At 64.2% G+C, this 17,175-nt stretch overlaps 1 protein-coding gene across 2 annotated transcripts; it reads right to left on the bottom strand.

Annotated features, from left to right (window-relative positions):
- Positions 1-37: 37 nt before the first annotated feature.
- On the bottom strand, positions 38-16,279 carry PLCB3 (phospholipase C beta 3). Of its 2 annotated transcripts, XM_075545528.1 has the most exons (31): positions 16,083-16,279; positions 13,489-13,566; positions 13,168-13,236; positions 12,931-13,071; positions 12,663-12,742; positions 12,508-12,561; positions 12,341-12,416; positions 12,125-12,225; positions 11,043-11,209; positions 10,808-10,954; positions 9,589-9,829; positions 9,412-9,496; positions 9,144-9,330; positions 8,214-8,419; positions 7,257-7,353; positions 7,092-7,176; positions 6,551-6,675; positions 6,148-6,302; positions 5,891-6,052; positions 5,389-5,488; positions 5,192-5,296; positions 4,941-5,032; positions 3,542-3,698; positions 3,399-3,434; positions 2,952-3,277; positions 2,785-2,861; positions 2,606-2,695; positions 2,449-2,506; positions 1,896-1,982; positions 1,594-1,812; positions 38-760 (listed from the first exon to the last, which is right to left on the bottom strand). In XM_075545528.1, the coding sequence occupies exons 1-30, from the start codon at positions 16,179-16,181 to the stop codon at positions 1,606-1,608; spliced, it is 3,690 nt and encodes a 1,229-aa protein (XP_075401643.1). In that variant the 5' UTR covers positions 16,182-16,279; the 3' UTR covers positions 38-760; positions 1,594-1,605. The 2 variants fall into 2 exon arrangements, with proteins under 2 accessions (XP_075401643.1, XP_075401642.1); XM_075545527.1 differs by lacking the exon at positions 38-760 and having other exon boundaries at positions 1,211-1,812; positions 16,083-16,278.
- Between the last annotated feature and the right edge of the window lie 896 nt (positions 16,280-17,175).

Consider the following 17,175-nt stretch of genomic DNA (forward strand, 5'->3'; position numbering starts at 1 on the left):
GGACCAGAGCTTGTCTGTCTTGCAACTGGATTTATTGGCACCCTCTGTAGACGGAGCCAGCGCTCTCTCCTGGGTGCAACAAGATGATTGTCCACTCCCCACTCTCCAAGAGGAGAGCCAACCCCAAGCCAGGGTCCACAGCCTGGTGAGACTGGTGCCCTCCAGCAGTAGAGAGGGCTTCCAGGAGGGGCTACATTGAGAGCTGAGGCTCCAACCACAAAGGGGTGAGGCAGCAGCAGGGCCCGGCCTCTCAGGGGCCCCAGCACTCCACCCACCCAGGAGTTTGGGCCTCAGACCTGGCACTGACATGCGGTCAGGTAGTGTTTCTGTAAGTGGAGCCAAGAGGATTCCAGAAGATGGGAGTGGGGCAGGATAGGACACTGACACATACACACCCCGCAGGAGGAGGCCCCTCTAGGCCTGCCTGCCCCATCTGTTTCAGGCCCCAGCAACAAAGACAGTCAATTGGCAGGAGATAAGCCCAGATAAGAGGCTGCCTTCCTCTGGAGGGAGGCTTCAGCCCTGGGAGCCAGGAAGCAGGGAGAGGCCTTGAAGAAGGGCCAGCCCGGCCGGCCCTGCAGCAGAGCCTGGCCAGCACCCTCCCTGTGGGTCGCTGCCGCTCCACGTGGATCTTCAGGCCTGCAGAGGTCTGTCCACTATGGGGAGGCCAGGCCCGCCCTGGGCCTCAGGATCAGCAGGATGTCTTGACTGAGCCCCAGCCTGGGACGCACGACTTCACTCTGAGCCTCAGTTCTCTCACCTGTAAAACAGGTAGAACATCTCCCTCACGGGGGGTGAGGACGGCGCTGGGTCTGCCAACCGCCCCGGAGCTCACCCTGTGGCCCCCTTCCCACCCCTCACTGGTCTTTCCCCTAGATAGAAGCAGCTCATGTGGGGCCCGCGAGCAGCCCCGGCCGGCGGAAGATGCTGGGTGCTTGGGTCAGATCAGGCAACAGGAAGGTGGGGGCAGGGAAGGCTTCCTGGAACAGGCCAGAGCTGGGGGGGGGGGCGTGCAGGCTCAGAGGGAGAGGGTAATGGGACAGGTGAAATCAGGGAGGGTACACAGGAGCCAGGAAAGCTCGAAGGTGGCCCCATGAGAGGGAGGTGAGGGGGGATTCAGTGACTTCAACCAATTTATAGATGCAGAAACCGAGGCCCTTGAGGGAGGTAATCTAGGGCCCAGAGCCCTCCCCAGCACTGCCTAACCCCAAACCACACTGCACACAGGGTCCCTGAAATCCACTTTTATTGTAAAAAAAATCCCAAAGAACAGAGTGGCCTCTACTTCCCAGAGTGCACAGTCCCCACCCTGTGACCCCTGGGGAGCTGAGGGGGCCAACTCCCGCTCTGGGCATGGGTGTCACGGGCAAGGTCCCTGTGGCTGAGGTGACCCTGAACCTTTCCAGTGCCTGGGGGCTGGGGGCTAGGGGGCCAGGACAATGAAACACAGGGAGGGATGGAAAGAGGGAGTTAGTGTGGGTGGTGGGGCTTGCCCCAAGTTTAAAAAAATAAAATTTCTAAAGATAAAACATTAAAAATAAACAAGCATTAGTGTCTTAGCCTCCTCGGTCACCACCCTGGCCCTGCGGCCACCTCTTGCCCAGCTCAGAGCTTCGTGTTCTCCTCCTGGCTCTCCGACTCCGCGCCGGGCAGCTGGCTGCTGCTCCCAGGGGCGTGGCCATTGCTGGCACAGGCCACCAGATGCCTGTCCCTCAGCAGCCCCTCAGAAGTCTCGCCCAGCAGGCTCCAGCGGACCTCCTGAGGCAGCCTCGCCCGCTGTTCCTGACACTCCTGGACCAGCTGGGCCAACAGCTGTGGGCAGAGGATGGTGTCACGGCCAAGGCCAGGCTGTCCAGCAACACCCACCAGCCCACCTGCCTGCCCCAGGACCTCACCTTGGGCTCCTCCTCGGCCAGCAGCTGTAGGACCTGCTGCTGCCCGGCCACCAGGCACTCCTGCCGCTGCTTCTGGGCCTCTTCCAGCTGCAGGGCAGACAAGGCTCAGCTCGGGCCACAGCCCAGGGCTGGGGGGCTGTGTTCAGTGATGGCCTTTGCAGCCAAACATGCCAGGCCTGAAGATGGGGCGGGTATGGGGGGGTGGGGGGGGGAGGTATGCAAGCCTGGCCACAGGAGCACAAGGTTCTAGAACAGTTCTCAACCTGTGGGTGGTGACCCCTTTGGGGGTCAGTCGACCCTTTCACAGGGGTCGCCTGATTCATCACAGTAGCAAATGACAGTGATGAAGTAGCAAGAAGAACAATGTTATGGTTGGGGTCTGCACCACACGCAGCACTGTGTTAAAGGGTTACAGCATGAGGACGGTTGAGAACCACTGCTCTAGAAGACCCTTGAGGGCAGGCTCCGGCACTGAGTCTGGGGAGCCAGGGCCCTCGGCCCCCACACCAGGCGTCTGCGGTCCAGAGGAGGAGGGGTGGGGCGGGCAGCTCACCCTGCGGATGGAGTTGACTGACTCGGTGATGTGCCGCCGGTTAATCTCCGTCAGCTCCCTGTGGAGGAGACAGGCAGGTGGGGCTCAGCCTCCCACCCCCATCCCTCCCTGCCTGCCTGCGCCCAATCTCTCCGGGCCCCAGGTAGGGGGGTCTTACACGTCTTTCTTGTATTTCTCCCTGGTCTTGGCCTCCGAGATACTGTTGTGGCGTTTTCGGTCCAGGATCTTCTGCAGTTCCTTCTTCTCCCTGAAAGGCGCCGGGCAGGAGAGACAGGGTCAGGACCAGGCCCGGGGCCTGTGCCGGGCACCTGTCGGCCCCCAGCCCCGGGGTCTTACCGCTCATTCAGCTCCTTCAGCTTCTTGAGCTGAGTCGTGTGTGTGTCTAGGACCACCTCCCGGAGGCGGTGCTGCGCCTGGGGACGCAAGGGACAGTGACTCAGGGCTGCTGACCGCTCCGTGCCAGCGGCAGGCCTGTTCTCGCCTGCCCGCCCATCAGCCCGGACCTGTCTCAGGTGCTCTTTCCTCCGCTCCGCCTCGACGTCCACCTGGGCCTCCCGCAGCTCCAGCAGGCTCTGCACGTGCTTCTCCTGGAACTCCTGGTACCGCCTGGCTTCCTCGGCGTCCTCCCCGTCCTCCGAGGCCCCTGTCGGGCGCCTGCCCCTGCCCTCGGCGCGCGCCTGGCTCAGACTGGTGAGCGCGCGCCTGGTGGCGGCCAGCATCTTCCTCTGCTGCTTCTTGACCAGCTCCCGCAGGTCGCGGTCCTGGCGGCTGCTCAGCTTCACCATTGCCTTGTGGGCACGGAGCTCGTCCAGTGGGGCCGGGACCTCCTCTGGGAGCAGAAGAGTTAAGCTGGCTGGGCTGGTGCTGGGCTAGGGCACGAACCCAGGTGGGGCCAGCTATGGGCCAGGAACCAGGGTGGCCCCACCGCCTCCAGCAGGACCACCCCTTACCTGAGAGGATGCTGGCGATGAGGTCATCCCGCTGGCCTGAGGAGCAAGGCAGGCCCGTGAGGCAGGCGGGCAGGGGGCTGGAAGGGGTAGTGAAGGCCCTCCTCTCAGCACCCCCACGCCCCCAAGTCCAAGCTGGCCCGTACCTGCACTGCTGAGGGAGGGGCTGGAGGGGGTGGTGGGTGGGCCTGGCAGCCGGCGAGGGGAGGCGGAGTCCAGCAGGCAGGGTGTGGCGTTTGAGGGCAGCAGGGTCCCCAGCTGCTGAGACTGCTGCTCCTGATTGGTCTCGGGGCCAGCCTGGGCCTGTGGGGTGGAAGCAGAATTAGCAAACTTTCCAGAAACATCCTCCCTGAATCCCTGTGTCCTGGGCAGCACCCCAGGCTGCCCGCCCCCTGTCCCTAGGAGTTGCCAGTACTGTCTGGCGGTGGGAACCCACCCCCAACACCCCCCCCAAGCATGGCCAGCTGGCCAGCTATCGAGAAGGAATGGGGTGGTCAGTCACCTCCCACACACAGCGACCCCATGCCACCCCCTTTTTGACTCTCGGCCACCCTGCAGGACAGAGGGGAACTGCTCCCCACTCCCCAGGGTTTCCGGGGTCGTGAATCTTTAGGGAAGCCGGCTGCCAGTCTTTCTCCTGAGGCTTCAAAGGCACAGCCCAGTGCTTAACCGGTCGCACCACCACGGCGCCTTCCAGCAGGAGAGCACAGGGTGAAGCCCCTGGGCCCCCGGGGGAGCCCTCAGGGTGCCAGGCTCCCTGTGTGCACTCAGGGGCTTGCAGGCTGTCCTGGAAACGGCCCAGCCCGAAGCATCCTCCTGTTTCCTTGCCCCTCCACCCTTGTCCCTGCGGCTCAGCTCCTGATTAAATCAACAGAGGAAGTGATGGCAGGGAGGCTCCAGCCTCTCCGGCTAACAGCTCCAAGCGGCCCTAATTGCCGCCGTCTCTTCCCGCCGGCCGCAGGCCCCTGGGGACAGGGCCTGGGCATGTGGGCCAGCTTCTGCTCTGAAGCTCCCCACAGAAGCCACTGCCCTTCCCGTGGCCCCCAGAGCCGCCGCCTCCTCCTAAAAGCTTCTGTGGCCTCCAACTGCTTCGGGGAAGTGGCTTCAGCCCCACTCGGAGCCGGTGGCAGCCCAGCCCAGGCCTAAATCGACCGAGAGCCTCCCAGGCGCGGAGTGAGGGGGAAGCAACAGGCCCTGCCTCAAGACCTCAAGACGGGGACGCACCTCTGACCTAGGGACAGGGGCTGCGGGGGTGGCTAAGGAGCCACGCAGGTGAGGTGCTCCCACGGGGCCTGGCAGGGAGCTGGCACGAGCTCCCTGAGGTTGTATGTTCTAACCAGGATGACAGAAGAACCCAGAAAGGGGGGTGGGGCTAGGTCCATGCAGAGAACTAACCGCTGCGTGGGGGCCCTGCAGCTCGGCTCAAAGCAGGAGCCAGGCACAGGAGGGGCCATGAAGGGCTAGGGAAGGAACTCCACAGGGCCCTTTGCCCTGGACTGGGCCTCACCTCCACACACCACCACCACGTCCCCCAGCCCTGTTCACCTCGCTCTCGCCAATGAGGGCGGCCAGCTGCTTGGCTCTCTGGTCCATCAGGCTGACGTGCTTGATGGGGTTGATCAGGGCCTCTGCGTAGTCTGCAGTGGAAGCCAGGGGTCAGAGAAAGGGTCTTCCCGGCCCCACTTGCCCACCAGCTTAGCAAGAGGCACTGAGGGGGCTGCAGACCCTCCCTTCCCCTCCCCAGTCCATTTACCACACCTAGCTGGGCCCCCCTAGCCCCCACGCCCCCAGCTCACCCTGGTGGTCGTCAGGGATGTAGTCAGAGGCCTCTGTGTAGACCAGCAAGGCGGGCAGGCACAGGGGCTGGTTGGCCTCATTCCGCAGGCAGACGTAGTGGTACCCTGTGGCCGGCAGGAGGGCATGGTCAGCCGGGCCTGGGTGGGGCAGGCTCCATGCCCTCAGTGTTGCCCAAACAAGCCCAGCAGGGCCTCACCTGAGCGGATGGCAGCCACGGGCAGGATCCGGTGCCCCACAAACTTGCCGCCCTCCTCAAAGGCGGCGATGCGCAGGGAAGCCAGCGTGGGCAGCACCACCTGCAGCCGGGGTAGCGCTTGCTCACGGGGCCCGGCAGCAGGCCGGCCAGCAGTCCCCCCGCCATGGAGACGCCCAACCACCTGAGGGGACAGACAGACCCTCCCTTCCCCCCACCTCTCCCCCAGCCCCAGGGAGGACCAGGCTGTTCATCCCCAGCCGAGGAAACGTCTCTGGAGCCGTTTAGGACTTAGAAGTTGGAGTATAAGAACAGGCCTGGGACCTGGCTGGACGCCCCCTGTCTCCCCCTCTTACTCCGCAGTATGGGAGTTGGAGCCTGACACAGCCAGCATGTGGGGCCTGGCATGGGACCCGGAGTTCCCTAGGCAGCCCCAGCCCCCGTGTGTGTCTGGCTGCAGTCGGCCCGCACGCTGGAGTGGGGCAGGTTGGGGATGGGCGCTCACCTTGGGGAAGTCAAAGGGCTCCTCCTCCCACACCGGGTTGAAGGAGTTCCCCTGGGAGGTCCGAGTGCGGTACTTGCGCCGCGTGTCCACGGGAAGGCCGAACATGTCCACCTCCACGTAGATGCCCACCTTCCTGTCGGACAGGAACTGCCCCGAGATCACCTGCAGGTGGGACAGGGGACCCCGGGGAGCTGAGGAGGCGGCTTCGGAGAGGCCCACCCCTGCAGGGCACCCCTGGCCCGGCTGCCCAGCCCGACCTTGACCCGCAAGGCATTGGCGACGATGCCATCCACGATGACCTCGGTGAAGGGGTCAAAGGACTTGTCTGGCCGCCGCATGAACTCCGGCTTCAGCAGGTAGCCGCTGCGCCCGTTGTATTCAAACACGCCTGCATTGAGCTGCATCGCCACATCTGGGGGCAGGGGGGGGCGGGAGTCAGGCAGGCGGGGGCAGAGGTGGCTCTGGGTAACATGCAGGCAGGGATGGGTGGGACCCAATGGCAGGGGTGTCCTGATTCGGGACAGGCCAGGCGAGGGAGCGGCTGGAGATCAGTGGGCTAAGGGTCGGAGCCGGGGTTAGCTGCGGTCTGGGGAAACGATGGGACAGGGCCGGGCTCCAAAGTTGGTGGGCGGCGCTCGGGGGTCGGATGTCAGCACCCACCCAGGGTCTGGAAGTTGAGGGCAACGAGCTGGCAGCCCACGTTCCAGAAGAGCTGAGGCATGTAGTTGGAGGAGTCCACGCGGGTGCCCTTGGGGTAGATGCGGCTGAGCTGCTGCTTGTTGTATCTGGGGTCAGCGGTCAGGGCCATAGTGTCCAGGGCCAGCCCAGTGCCTCAGTTTCCTCCCGCCAGCCCAGTGCCCCAGGCCCCTCCTCTGCCTCCTCTTCTGGGCCTACCTCTGGGCAGGCACCCAGGGCCCCACCTAAACTCACTGCCTCTGAGTCTACGATGCCAACTCACAGTGGCCCTGGAACCCAGGGCAGAACGGCTTCAGTGCGTCTCTGAGAACGTAACCGTGTGTGGGCGGAAGCAGGAAGCATCCAGCTTTCTCCCGCTGAGGGTTTCAAACTACCGACCTTGTAGATCGCAGCATGAGGCCACCAGGGTTGCCGAGGGCCCACGCAGCCGGCACTCACGGCCTGACCCCAGGCCGGGGTGCTGGAGACCCGGGCTTCCCCGCCCCCGCCAGCCCTCGGAGGATACTCCACAAACTCCATGGGGGTCTTCGTGAGCTGCTCCAGCGCCTTGGTCTCCACGAAGGAGGACATCTCAAAGCACTTGTTCCTCTCTGGAGGGGCGGGAGGCTGTCAGGGGCAGCAGGGCCGGGCTGGCTTCCCTCCCCACCCACCACGCCCCCACCCCACTCACTGCGGGCAGCCTCAAAGGACTTGAACTTGACAGGCTCGATGTAGTTGACCAGGGTGGACATTTCCTCTGTGGCATTGACCTCGCTGCTGGCTGTGCCCTGTGGCCACACGCCTGGGTCAGCACTCCCAGGAGCAAGTCCCCCATCACCCCACACCTCACACAAGGGCACTGACACCCCCAACCCAAGGCCACGTCCTTCACTTGCCCTGACGTCCCTCTTCGGCCTCCAGTGAAACTGTCCTCATGGCACCCCAAGGAGGACCCCCGCCCCTCCAGATCCTCACTCCACAGCCCCCCACCAGCCCTGGCATCCCTCTCCCAGGGGACCTTGCCAACAGGTCCAGGATGGACTGACCACACCCTCCCTACTGGCTCCCATTCCCTGATGGAAGCCGTGCCCCCTACCTGGAGCCCAGGGTTCCGTGCCTCAGTGTCCGCCCCAGCCAGCACCCCAGGCACCCCTCTTGCCTCTCTCCTCTCTTGGGCCCCAAACAAGAGCCTGGACCTCAACATGCCCAACGCTGACCTCCCGCTGCCCCCTGCCCACTCAGTCCCTTTTCAAACCCAATTCCACCTGACAGCTACAGACATGGCCATGGCCACCTTCAGTCCCCTCGAGCCGGGTCCTGTCTACTCTGCCCTTGGCATTGTCCAGGCCTCCGTGCCCTCCTCCTGCCTGCCTGCACCCAGCCTGGCCATGGGGCCTGTGCACACGCTGTCCCTGTCCCTGGCTCTGCCTCCTGCCTCCCCGGCCCACGTCATGGGCACCTTCTCAGATCTGGGCCTCAGACCTGCCGCTGACACCCATCTGGGCTGAGCTTCAGGATGGGCAGCATGGGTCAGGCCCCTGCTCAACGGCTGCACCGGCCCCCTGCCTGGCATGCAGTACATGCTCAGTAAACGCTCAGGAAACAAACCACTTGTCACCGGCCCCTATTTCCTGCCCACGGGCCCCACCTCATCTGTGGTTGGCTTTTTGGGGTCTGCCTGCTCCTCCTCTTCCTCGTCTTCCTCCTCATCCTCCCGGTCAGTAGGCCCAAGGGCATCAGCAGTCCGGCGTGGCCCCTCCTCCCCCAGAGACTTCCGAGGCTCCAGGCAGAGCTTCTCAGGCCCTGCCTCCTCCCCATTGCTCAGTCCTGGGGTGCTGTCGGAGCTGGGGGACCCTGGAGGGGGCGGCACAGGGAGTCGGGGATCAGGGCACACACACAGATGCTCAGGAAGCACGGTGGGGTGGCGTGTGACTGTGCACACCTATGTGTGTTGTGTGGAGGGGACGGTGGGAAGCCAAAGGGTGTCATTTGAGAGCGGGCAGAGGTCAAAAGTCTCAAACCCGGAGTAGTTCAGCGCAGGGGCGGGTCACAGGTTAGGATCTGCACTGGTATCCAACATGGAGGTAGGCAGGGCGACTCAGGGAACTGGGGTAAAGGGCACGGGGGGGTTCCAGGTCGGGGGTCGGTCAGACCTGCAGCCAAGGCGGAGGCTGGCTGAGGAGACAGTGCGGGGTCTGGGTGGAGGAGGGGCCTCTAGGAGGTGAGAGGTCAGCACTAGCAGCTACAGCAGCAGGATGAGTGGGCAGATTCGGAGAGGGGGCACCACAGAATAAGGGCCAGGGGTTAACAGTTGTACCCAAAGGAGGAGAATGCGGTCCACTGAGGTCAGAGGTCAGAACTCAGCCCAGACCTTGGGGCGGTGGGCTCTGGGAGTTGAGCTGTGGAGGCTGAGGAGTTGGGAGCTGAACGGAATCATTCCCAACTGGGCCATGTGGCAGGGGGCAGGCGGGGCTAGGGCCCTGGATGAAGAGAGAGGTCATCCAGGGAGGAACCGAGGTCCCAGGGATGTCAGGGTCGGGATCCCCGGTGAGCCGCCGGGCGGCAGGGCCGGCCATACCGAGCGGGGGTGAGGAGGGCTCCCGGGTGACGGATCCCTCGCTCAGCACCGAGTTGCTCTGCTCCAGTGGCCGCTTGCGCACGGAGCTGCCGGGGACGCCGCTGCTGGGCTGGTGCCGCTTCTTGTTCTTCACCAGGATGCGGCCCATCAGGTCCTGGGGGCTGGGCAGGGGCACGCCCGGGGCCAGCTGGGGGACAGGGCCAGGTCAGGGCCCTGAGGAGCCCCGCACCGCTGCCCGCCTGCCCTGCCGCACGTCCGAGCCCCGTACCGGGTACTTGTCCAGTGGGTCAATGAGCAGCGCGTCCCCGAAGATGGCGCGGCAGTACTCGGCCATCTTGGCCTGCTGCTTGGCCCTGTGGGAGCAAGGTCGATGCGGGGGTCAGGGCAGGCCCCGCCTCGAGGTCACAGGTCACCATGGGAAGGTGGCGCCAGGCCGGCCACTCACGAGTCTACGTGGTTCTCGAAGGAGAGGATGACAGGATAGGGCGAGGTCTTGAAGGCGGCCTCGGCGATGGCCTCGAGCACATCTCGCAGGGGCACCTCCGTGGTCATGGTGAAGCCGTGCGTGATGAAGGGCTCCTCCTCGGGGGGCCGCCCCTTCCACACGTCCAGCTCCACGCAGCGGCAGCCCCACAGCAGGGCCTGGCGGTACATCTCCACCGACGAGGTCCCCGCCAGCTGCCCCGCTGTGGACAGGCCTTCGTCACTGGGCCAGCAGTGGCCCTCCCGGAGGCCGGCCCCGAACAGGGCCACGCTAGGGCCACGGAGGCCCCCTGCGGCAGCCCAGCCCAGAACCAACACAGACCAGTCCCCCGTCAGGTCAACTCCGGCCCCAGATGGTGCCGAACGGAGCTGCTCCGTGGCTGCGAAGGCCAGGACCTTTGGGATGGCCGGCACTTGCTTCCTCAGCGCCCAGGGTGGGTTCGAACTGCCAACCTCTAGGTGAGCAGTCGAGCATGTCACTGTTTGCACCGTCTGGGGGCTCCCACCAGGGAGGGCCCTGACTGCCTGCATCTTGGTACTGTTTCCCCCACAACACGCTGAGCAGCGCCCTTGCCCTCTCACCCTGCCCCTGCCCGGATGGGCACCAGGCAGCTGTCCACCAGGGCTTGCCAATGGGTGGGGTGCCTCCTAGGCTCACCCTCCCATCATACCCACCCGACCCTGGGACTCATCCCCACAGCCCCAGCATGCCCACTTCCTCCTCCCACCTTGGCCCAGAGCAGCCTCCAGTCCTACCTGCCTCGAAGCCCGACAGGTCCCGCCCTGCCTCCAATCCAATCTTTACTAGCACCTGGTATCCCTCTTCTGAAACCATCCCACCTCCCCCAAGTCTGCTCACCGCCACCCAGTGCCTCTCTCCCTCCCCTCAGGGTGCAGCCACCTTCCCGTGTACCCCCTGGTCGGGCCCTGCCCCCCGCACCCCAGCCAGGCAGCTGTTGGCTCTGGGCCTCCCACAGGCTTGTACCTGGGCAGAGCTGACCAGGGCTCCAGTCTTTCCCCAAGAAAGCCCTGCCTGACCACCCATGAGGCCGGACGGACACTCCTCTGCAGAGACGCTGTCCCCCAGACCTGACTCTGGCTCTGCCTGAACCTCGGTGCCCAACACCAGGCCCAGGAGGGCGGGCAGGGTGGCTGAAGGCAGCTGCCCACTGCTGGCTCACCTGTGAGATAGGTGTTGTGTGAGGAGTTGATGAAGTAAGAGCTCAGTGGCTGGGTCATGTCTGCGCTCAGGTCCAGGGCCTCCAGGGGCAGGATGCCGTTCTCCTCGCCACCCAGGTAGCGGCTGAAGCCCTCCATGGACATCTGGTCTGGGGGCAGGCAGGGGCGTCGGGTCAGCCAGCCCCCGCCCCGCCCTTTGCCGGTCCCTCCCTCCCTCCCTGGCCCGCCGCTGCACACCTCGCTCCAGGAACTGCTGGTTGGGTTCGTACTTTTCGATGAGGAGTCGGGCCTGTGCGGGCCGCAGCGGTGGGTATAGCACCTCGTTGAGCCTGGGGTCACGCTGCTTCTGGTTGATGAAGTCCATGAGCTGCTCCAGCGTCAGGTACGGCTTCCCCTTGGCGCCTCTGCACGGGGCGGGGAGTGGGCTGAGCCCTGCTAGCTCCCCACGCACGCCCCCCCCCCCCACTCTGGCTCTCACCCCGCGGGACTTGGGTCCCTGGCACAGCTCTGCACCCACCCAGATCCAGCACCAGGGACTGGGCCTCCCGGCCTCCGTCTCCCCATCCGCTCGCTGGCCACCCAGTGCTTGGCCCGGTACCCTGGTCTATCAGCGCAGGCACGTCTGAGCCCCTCTGTCCTCACCCAGAAGGTGGGTTGATTAAGCTAGCCTACTGATGGGGGAGTTGGTTACAAATCAGGCTCAGAGCAGCAGGGTCAGCAGTTCAGACCCACAGGCCACCCGAGGGAAAAAGATGAGGTTGTCTGTTGGCACAAAGAAAACCATCCTGCTCTGCCCTGCAGGGCCACTAGGAATCTGAATGGATCCGATGGCAGCGGTTTGGGCGACCGATTAACATGAAGCTGAGAACCGATTACAAGGATCTACTTATAACCTCCTCCCTGGGGGACGGATAACAGGAAAGTAGGTGAAGGGAGACGTCGGACAGCGTAAGACATGACAAAATAAAAACAATTTATAAATTCTCAAGGGTTCGTGAGGCAGGCAGGAAGGGAGGGGAAAAAATGAAGGAGCTGATCCCAAGGGCTCAAGTAGAAAGCAAATGTTTTGAAAATGATGATGGCAACAAATGTACAAATGTGTTTGACACAATGGATGGATGGATGGTGATAAGAGTTGTACGAGCCCCCCAATAAAATGATTTAAAATAAACATATAAAATACCCCCCCCAAAAAACCACGAAGCCTCTTTCTCCCCTGCTATGCATCCCACACCCCCCACAACCTGCCTACTTCCCCCCGCTGGCAGGGGCTCCGGACAAGGTCGGGGCAGTGGCAGGGGAGGGGCAAGCCCACTTACATCTCCAGCAGGATCTTGTCGATGTCTGGCCGCAGACATAGTTTGTTCAGGAACCGCTCAAAGATGTCCAAGGAGAACTCGTCGGGCCGGATGGACTCACTCTGGGGCCAGGAGTCGGGGGTGAGAATCCAGGGCAGTCGGATCCAAGGAGAGGGCAGTGTCCACCGGGACACCCTCCGCCCCTCTCCCCACCACCTCTCGCCCCACCCCACACACCCGGTTAAAATTGAGGCCACAGGACTCCAGAGCCGTCTCCACTCGCTTCTTGTCGGCAGAGAACATCTTCAAGATGCTGAAGCAGACGGAAGTGGGCAGGGTCAGGGGGTCAGAGGTCACCAAGGCTGGGGACAGGAGGGAGGATGCTGGGGCGAGGGGATGCTCACTTCTTGACTGGAATCCGCCCGTCCTGGTTCACCTGCAGCTTCAGCTTGGTGTACCTGAGAAGTTGAGAGAGGGGTCACACCTGAGGGTGGCCGCCCGCCCGTCCTGCGAGCTCCGGGGCACACACACACGTGTCCCCAGGGTAGTCCAGGCTCACGCTTTGCGAAGGAAGGTGTTCCGAGAAGCATTCTGAGACAGTATGTTCACAGCCAGCTTAAACAGCTCGTCGGCCCACACCTAGAGGGCAGCAGATGGAGAGCGGTGAGCTGGGGGACAGCGGAGCTGACCCGGCCGCAGGCCACACCCTGCTCTGGGCAGACACAGGCTAAGAGCACAGCCCAGGGTGCAGTGGCTACTCACTACGTGACAGCTAACTCAACACCTTGGCCAGGGGCATCCCCAGGCCACCTGAGGCCCCAGCCCACCTTAGCCGTGTCATCCTGCACCGCCATGAAGTTCAGGAATGTCGTGTTCACTGGGTCTGGCCCGGCCACCACCGTGATCAACTTCTCCTCCAGCCGGGCATCCGGACCCCCCAAGCCCAGCACTTCCCGCATCTTGGGGTCCTGATAGGCAAAACAGCAGGCTGAGGAGGGGTGCCCTAACCACCCCCCACAGTCCGCAAGGCCTCAACTCCATCAGTCCCGGGCATCAGCATTCACCTTGGGCAGGCGGGCATAGCGGCCCGTCCGGGTGTCCCTGATGGAGCTGATGTCCAGCGTGTCCACCTCCTATGAAAATAGATGACCGGGTAGGTCTGAGCGGCAGCTGCAGGCAAAGGCCCCAGGAGACCCCCCCCAGGCTCCTCACCCAAGTCAGGGAGTGGCCACCTCCTGGCTGGGGCCCCAGCTTTGCCCCCACCCTTAGCACTTCCTGTCTAGGGAACCGTGGGAGAGGTCACCGACAGCTGGGCCCCAGCCCCAGGGGCAGGGGGCTCCACTCGGAGTCCGGCACTGAGTGACCTAAGACCACACCCATCCTACCATGTTGGGTCCTGTCCAATACAGGAAGAAGCCATTGGTGTCCACTCGTAGAGTCACCAGGTTCCGACTGGAGATCTCCTGGGGACAAAGGAGAGCAGGGGTGAGGGGCTGACAGATGGGGGGGGGCAGTCCTGCCACAGGCTTCAACCTTGGTTGACCCCTGATCTGTCCCTGGGCTCTGCAGTCACTGTTATCAGGAAGTCAGTTAAGACCTCTCAGTCCATAGGTCCTTCTCAGCATGCCCACTCCAGCCCCTCCCAGCCTCACCCCCAGTCTTAAGGAGCCGTCACGTGGACACTGCTCTCCTGCCCCCCCACCCCCTCCCACACTCAGCTCCTTGTTCCCGGTGCTGGTGCCTTTCTGTCTCCCTGTGAAATTGGACTCACGACCTGGGGGGAGGCCTCCCCTTATCCTCCACTGGGGCTTCTTGGTTTCCCTAGAATGCTATGCAGGCTGGAAGGACACACACACACACACATCCCACAGCCCCTCCCTTGAGCCTACTGTGGATGTTTACATGACAAAAGCAAAGGGGACAGCTGGCTTCCCCAGCTCTCCGCATCCCCCAGGGCCATCCAGTCCATCCCTCTGTCCGTTCCAGGACCAGCTCCCCCCAACCTACGCATCCAAACACCTCACAGTACCGCCTTACCCCTACACCACCCTGCACCTCTTAGCTGCCCTACCCAATTCTGTCTCCCCAGAACCCTCCCAGCCCCAAAGAAGAGAGACTGAGTGTCCCCAGAGGGAAAACTGACCCTTCCCACCCAACAGACAGTGGCCTGTCCTCCCTCAAACAGCACTACGGCTGGTAGGGGGCAGGGAAGGGCCCGCTGTCCCCATTTTCTGTAGAGGCCGGGTCCCTGGCTCACTCCCAGGGCCACCCAGAGCGATGGAGGGACAGCAGCCGGAGGGACTATCACCGAAGGCTTGGACTCACCCTGGGCCGGAGTGACCAGGTGGTCTGCCTGGAGCCCCTCCCGGGGCCTCACCCAGGGTGCTCCCTGTGTGTTGGGCAGTTAGATCGCCCACAAACCACACGGTGCTCATTCCTCCGCCCCAAGCACTTAATACACAAGCTCCCTGAGTCCCGGGGGGTGCCGGGAAGCGGGTGCTATTGTTTTTCTTTTACACACCAGGAAACTGAGGCCCAGGAGCGTGCCCAGGGCCATGCCAGCACTTGGAGGCACGCAGTTTGGCCCCAGTGCCTCTATAGGCTCCCTGCTCCAGCCCTCCCACAATGGAGTCTGGGGCGGACCACCAGGAGACCTTACTTTTCCCTCTGGAGAAGGGGGGGGTTGCACCAGCCCTGCCCATTGTGGGGCTAACACAATAGACAGGAGGTTGATCTGGGGGCAGAGGGACTGGGAAGCCCCTGAACCAGGGCTCAAGCCGCCTCCCCTCAGCACACTGACACACACCACACACCATGGGTGCTCAGGGCGAAGCCCCCAAGAGTGGATGGAGGGAGGGGTGCATGCACTAGGAGGACACTGCCCCCAGTGCCTTCCCCTGTCCCTCCCCTAGGGCCTTGGCCTTCAAAGGCAGTCCAGGTCCCTGCCTCTCCAGCCCCAAGCCCTGGTCAGCACCCCACCCTACCCCACCCACCCCCGGGGCCCTCTCCTGCTCCCACTTCCTTATTTGGGTTTATCACACTAGAAGGAAAAGGAGAAACTTTCCCCTTCGGACTGGCCTGGGGGGGAGGGGTTTCCACACGCTGTGGACAGCGGGCACCTCAGTGGCACACCTGTGCTTCAAGCCACGCCCCCCAGCCTCCCGCCCCACCCAGCCGGAAAGGAGCCGGGACTTCCAGGCCCCTGGGCCGACTGGGACGCAGCAGCAAGGAAGGGCAGGCCAAGGGGTGGAGGCCCTGGGGAAGAAGAGGCCCAGGAGGCCTGCGAGAAGGGGGGCGGGGAGGGTTAGGGGGCGACGGTGAAGGCCAGGGTGGGAAGGGAGCACCTGGGAAGCACCGGGGCAGGGCAGCTAGAAAGGGTGCCAGGCTTTATTGGGGTTCAAAGTCCCCAAGTCAAGGAGTGGGGAACAAAGTTCTCCAAGGATGGTGGGGGATGGGGGGACAAGTCTTTATTGGGGGGACTGGTGTACCCCACCCCTGAGCAGGAAGTTGGGCTGCGAACCAGAAGCCGGGAGAAGCCTGTCAGTCTGATTGGAGAGAAAAAGTGAAGGCTGGGAGTGGGAAAAACAGGGAATGGGAATGGACAGCGTGGGGTCCCGGCAGCACCATCCACAAAAGGGGCGCCCCGAGTCAGATGGGGTGCCAAGGTCCCAAGCCAGAGCAGGTTATCCCAGGGTGGGGACCAGAGTGATGTATCAGAGAGAAGGGTGGAAGAAACAAGTGAAAGGTGGCCAGGATTTACTGGGGTTCAAACTCTCCACGCTGAGAAACGGGGAGCCAAATTTTCCAGAGGGCCGGGGGGTGGGGGAGACACTCAGGAGGGGGGCAAAGAAGGGACGCGTGGGGACTCAAGTTTCCGGAGTGCAGCCGGGCTGCAATGGGGGAGGCTGGGCCAGGCCAGCCTGGAGTGGGGATCCCTGGAGTCTGGTCGAGCTGGAGTGGGGGGGCCCCCCACACTCACCTCGTCCCATTTGATGAACTTACTCCCCCGCCGCAAGGTCTCCACCACGAAGGGCGGCTCCAGCTGCAGCGCGTGGACGCCGGGCCTGGCGCCCGCCATGGCCGGCTGGGGGCGGGTCGGGGGTCCGCGGGGCCCAGACGGGCACCGACGGCGCCGCTGCTCTTTCCGCGCGGCTTCCGCGCGGCCCGCTCCGGCCCCGCGGCGTCAGCGCCCGCCCGCCCGCCAGTCTGTCCCAGACCGACCAGCGACTCGGAGGGGCCGAGGCGGGGGCGAGGGCGGGGCCGGGGCGGGGCCGAGGGCGGGGCCAGGCTGGCGCCCCGCCCACCGCGCTCGGCCCGCCCGCCCCGCTCGCGCTCCCCCTGGTGGCCGGGCTGCGGCTGCCGTCCAGAGGGGCTGGGGTCCGGCCCGCGCCGCGAGCTTGGGCCTGGGGTCCGAGTCGGGGACTTGGATCCGGAAGGGCTGCTGAGAGCGCAGCGGGAAGCCGGGGTGTCCAGGGTGCTGCTGAAGGCGGCCGGAGTGGGCGAGCTAACTTTCCAGGGCGTCCGGCCGAGCAGAGACTGAGAAGGATCCGGGGGTACAGAGGCCTGCCCCCAATCCCCACTCCCGCGGCACTCAGCTGAGTGCTGGAAACGCCACTCCCAGCCCCCCTCTCCGCCCTCACTTCGCCTCACCCCTCCCGCAGCGGCGTGGTCCCCTCCCTGGGAGCACTTAGATGCTAATGGGCCTCTGCCCACAGCGCCCTCCCCTCCCTGAGGCCCTGAGAAGCTGGGCGCCTGTGGGGGACCCAGGCGCCTTCTTCCAGGGCACACCCGGGAACAGCCTCCTGCGTGTGCCACAGACCCCTCCGGCCTGAATGTGAAGGCCGCCCCCCACCCGTGGCCTCAGGCCCGAAACTGCCGGCTGTTTGTTGCCCCAGAGGGTTCAATGCCTCCTAGGCTACCTGAAGGAGGGGGGCTGTACAGTGCTGGGGGGAGCAGGTGCCCTCAAATCTTGTTCCCGGGCCGGCCAGGAGGAGGGGAACAGAACGTCCATGGGCACATGGATGGGTGGGGGCTGCAGCCCCTCCCGCAGGGCTTGGCTGGGGGGGCTCCTG

This window comes from Tenrec ecaudatus, chromosome 4 (assembly GCF_050624435.1).
Source record: "Tenrec ecaudatus isolate mTenEca1 chromosome 4, mTenEca1.hap1, whole genome shotgun sequence".
NCBI lineage: Eukaryota > Metazoa > Chordata > Mammalia > Afrosoricida > Tenrecidae > Tenrec > Tenrec ecaudatus.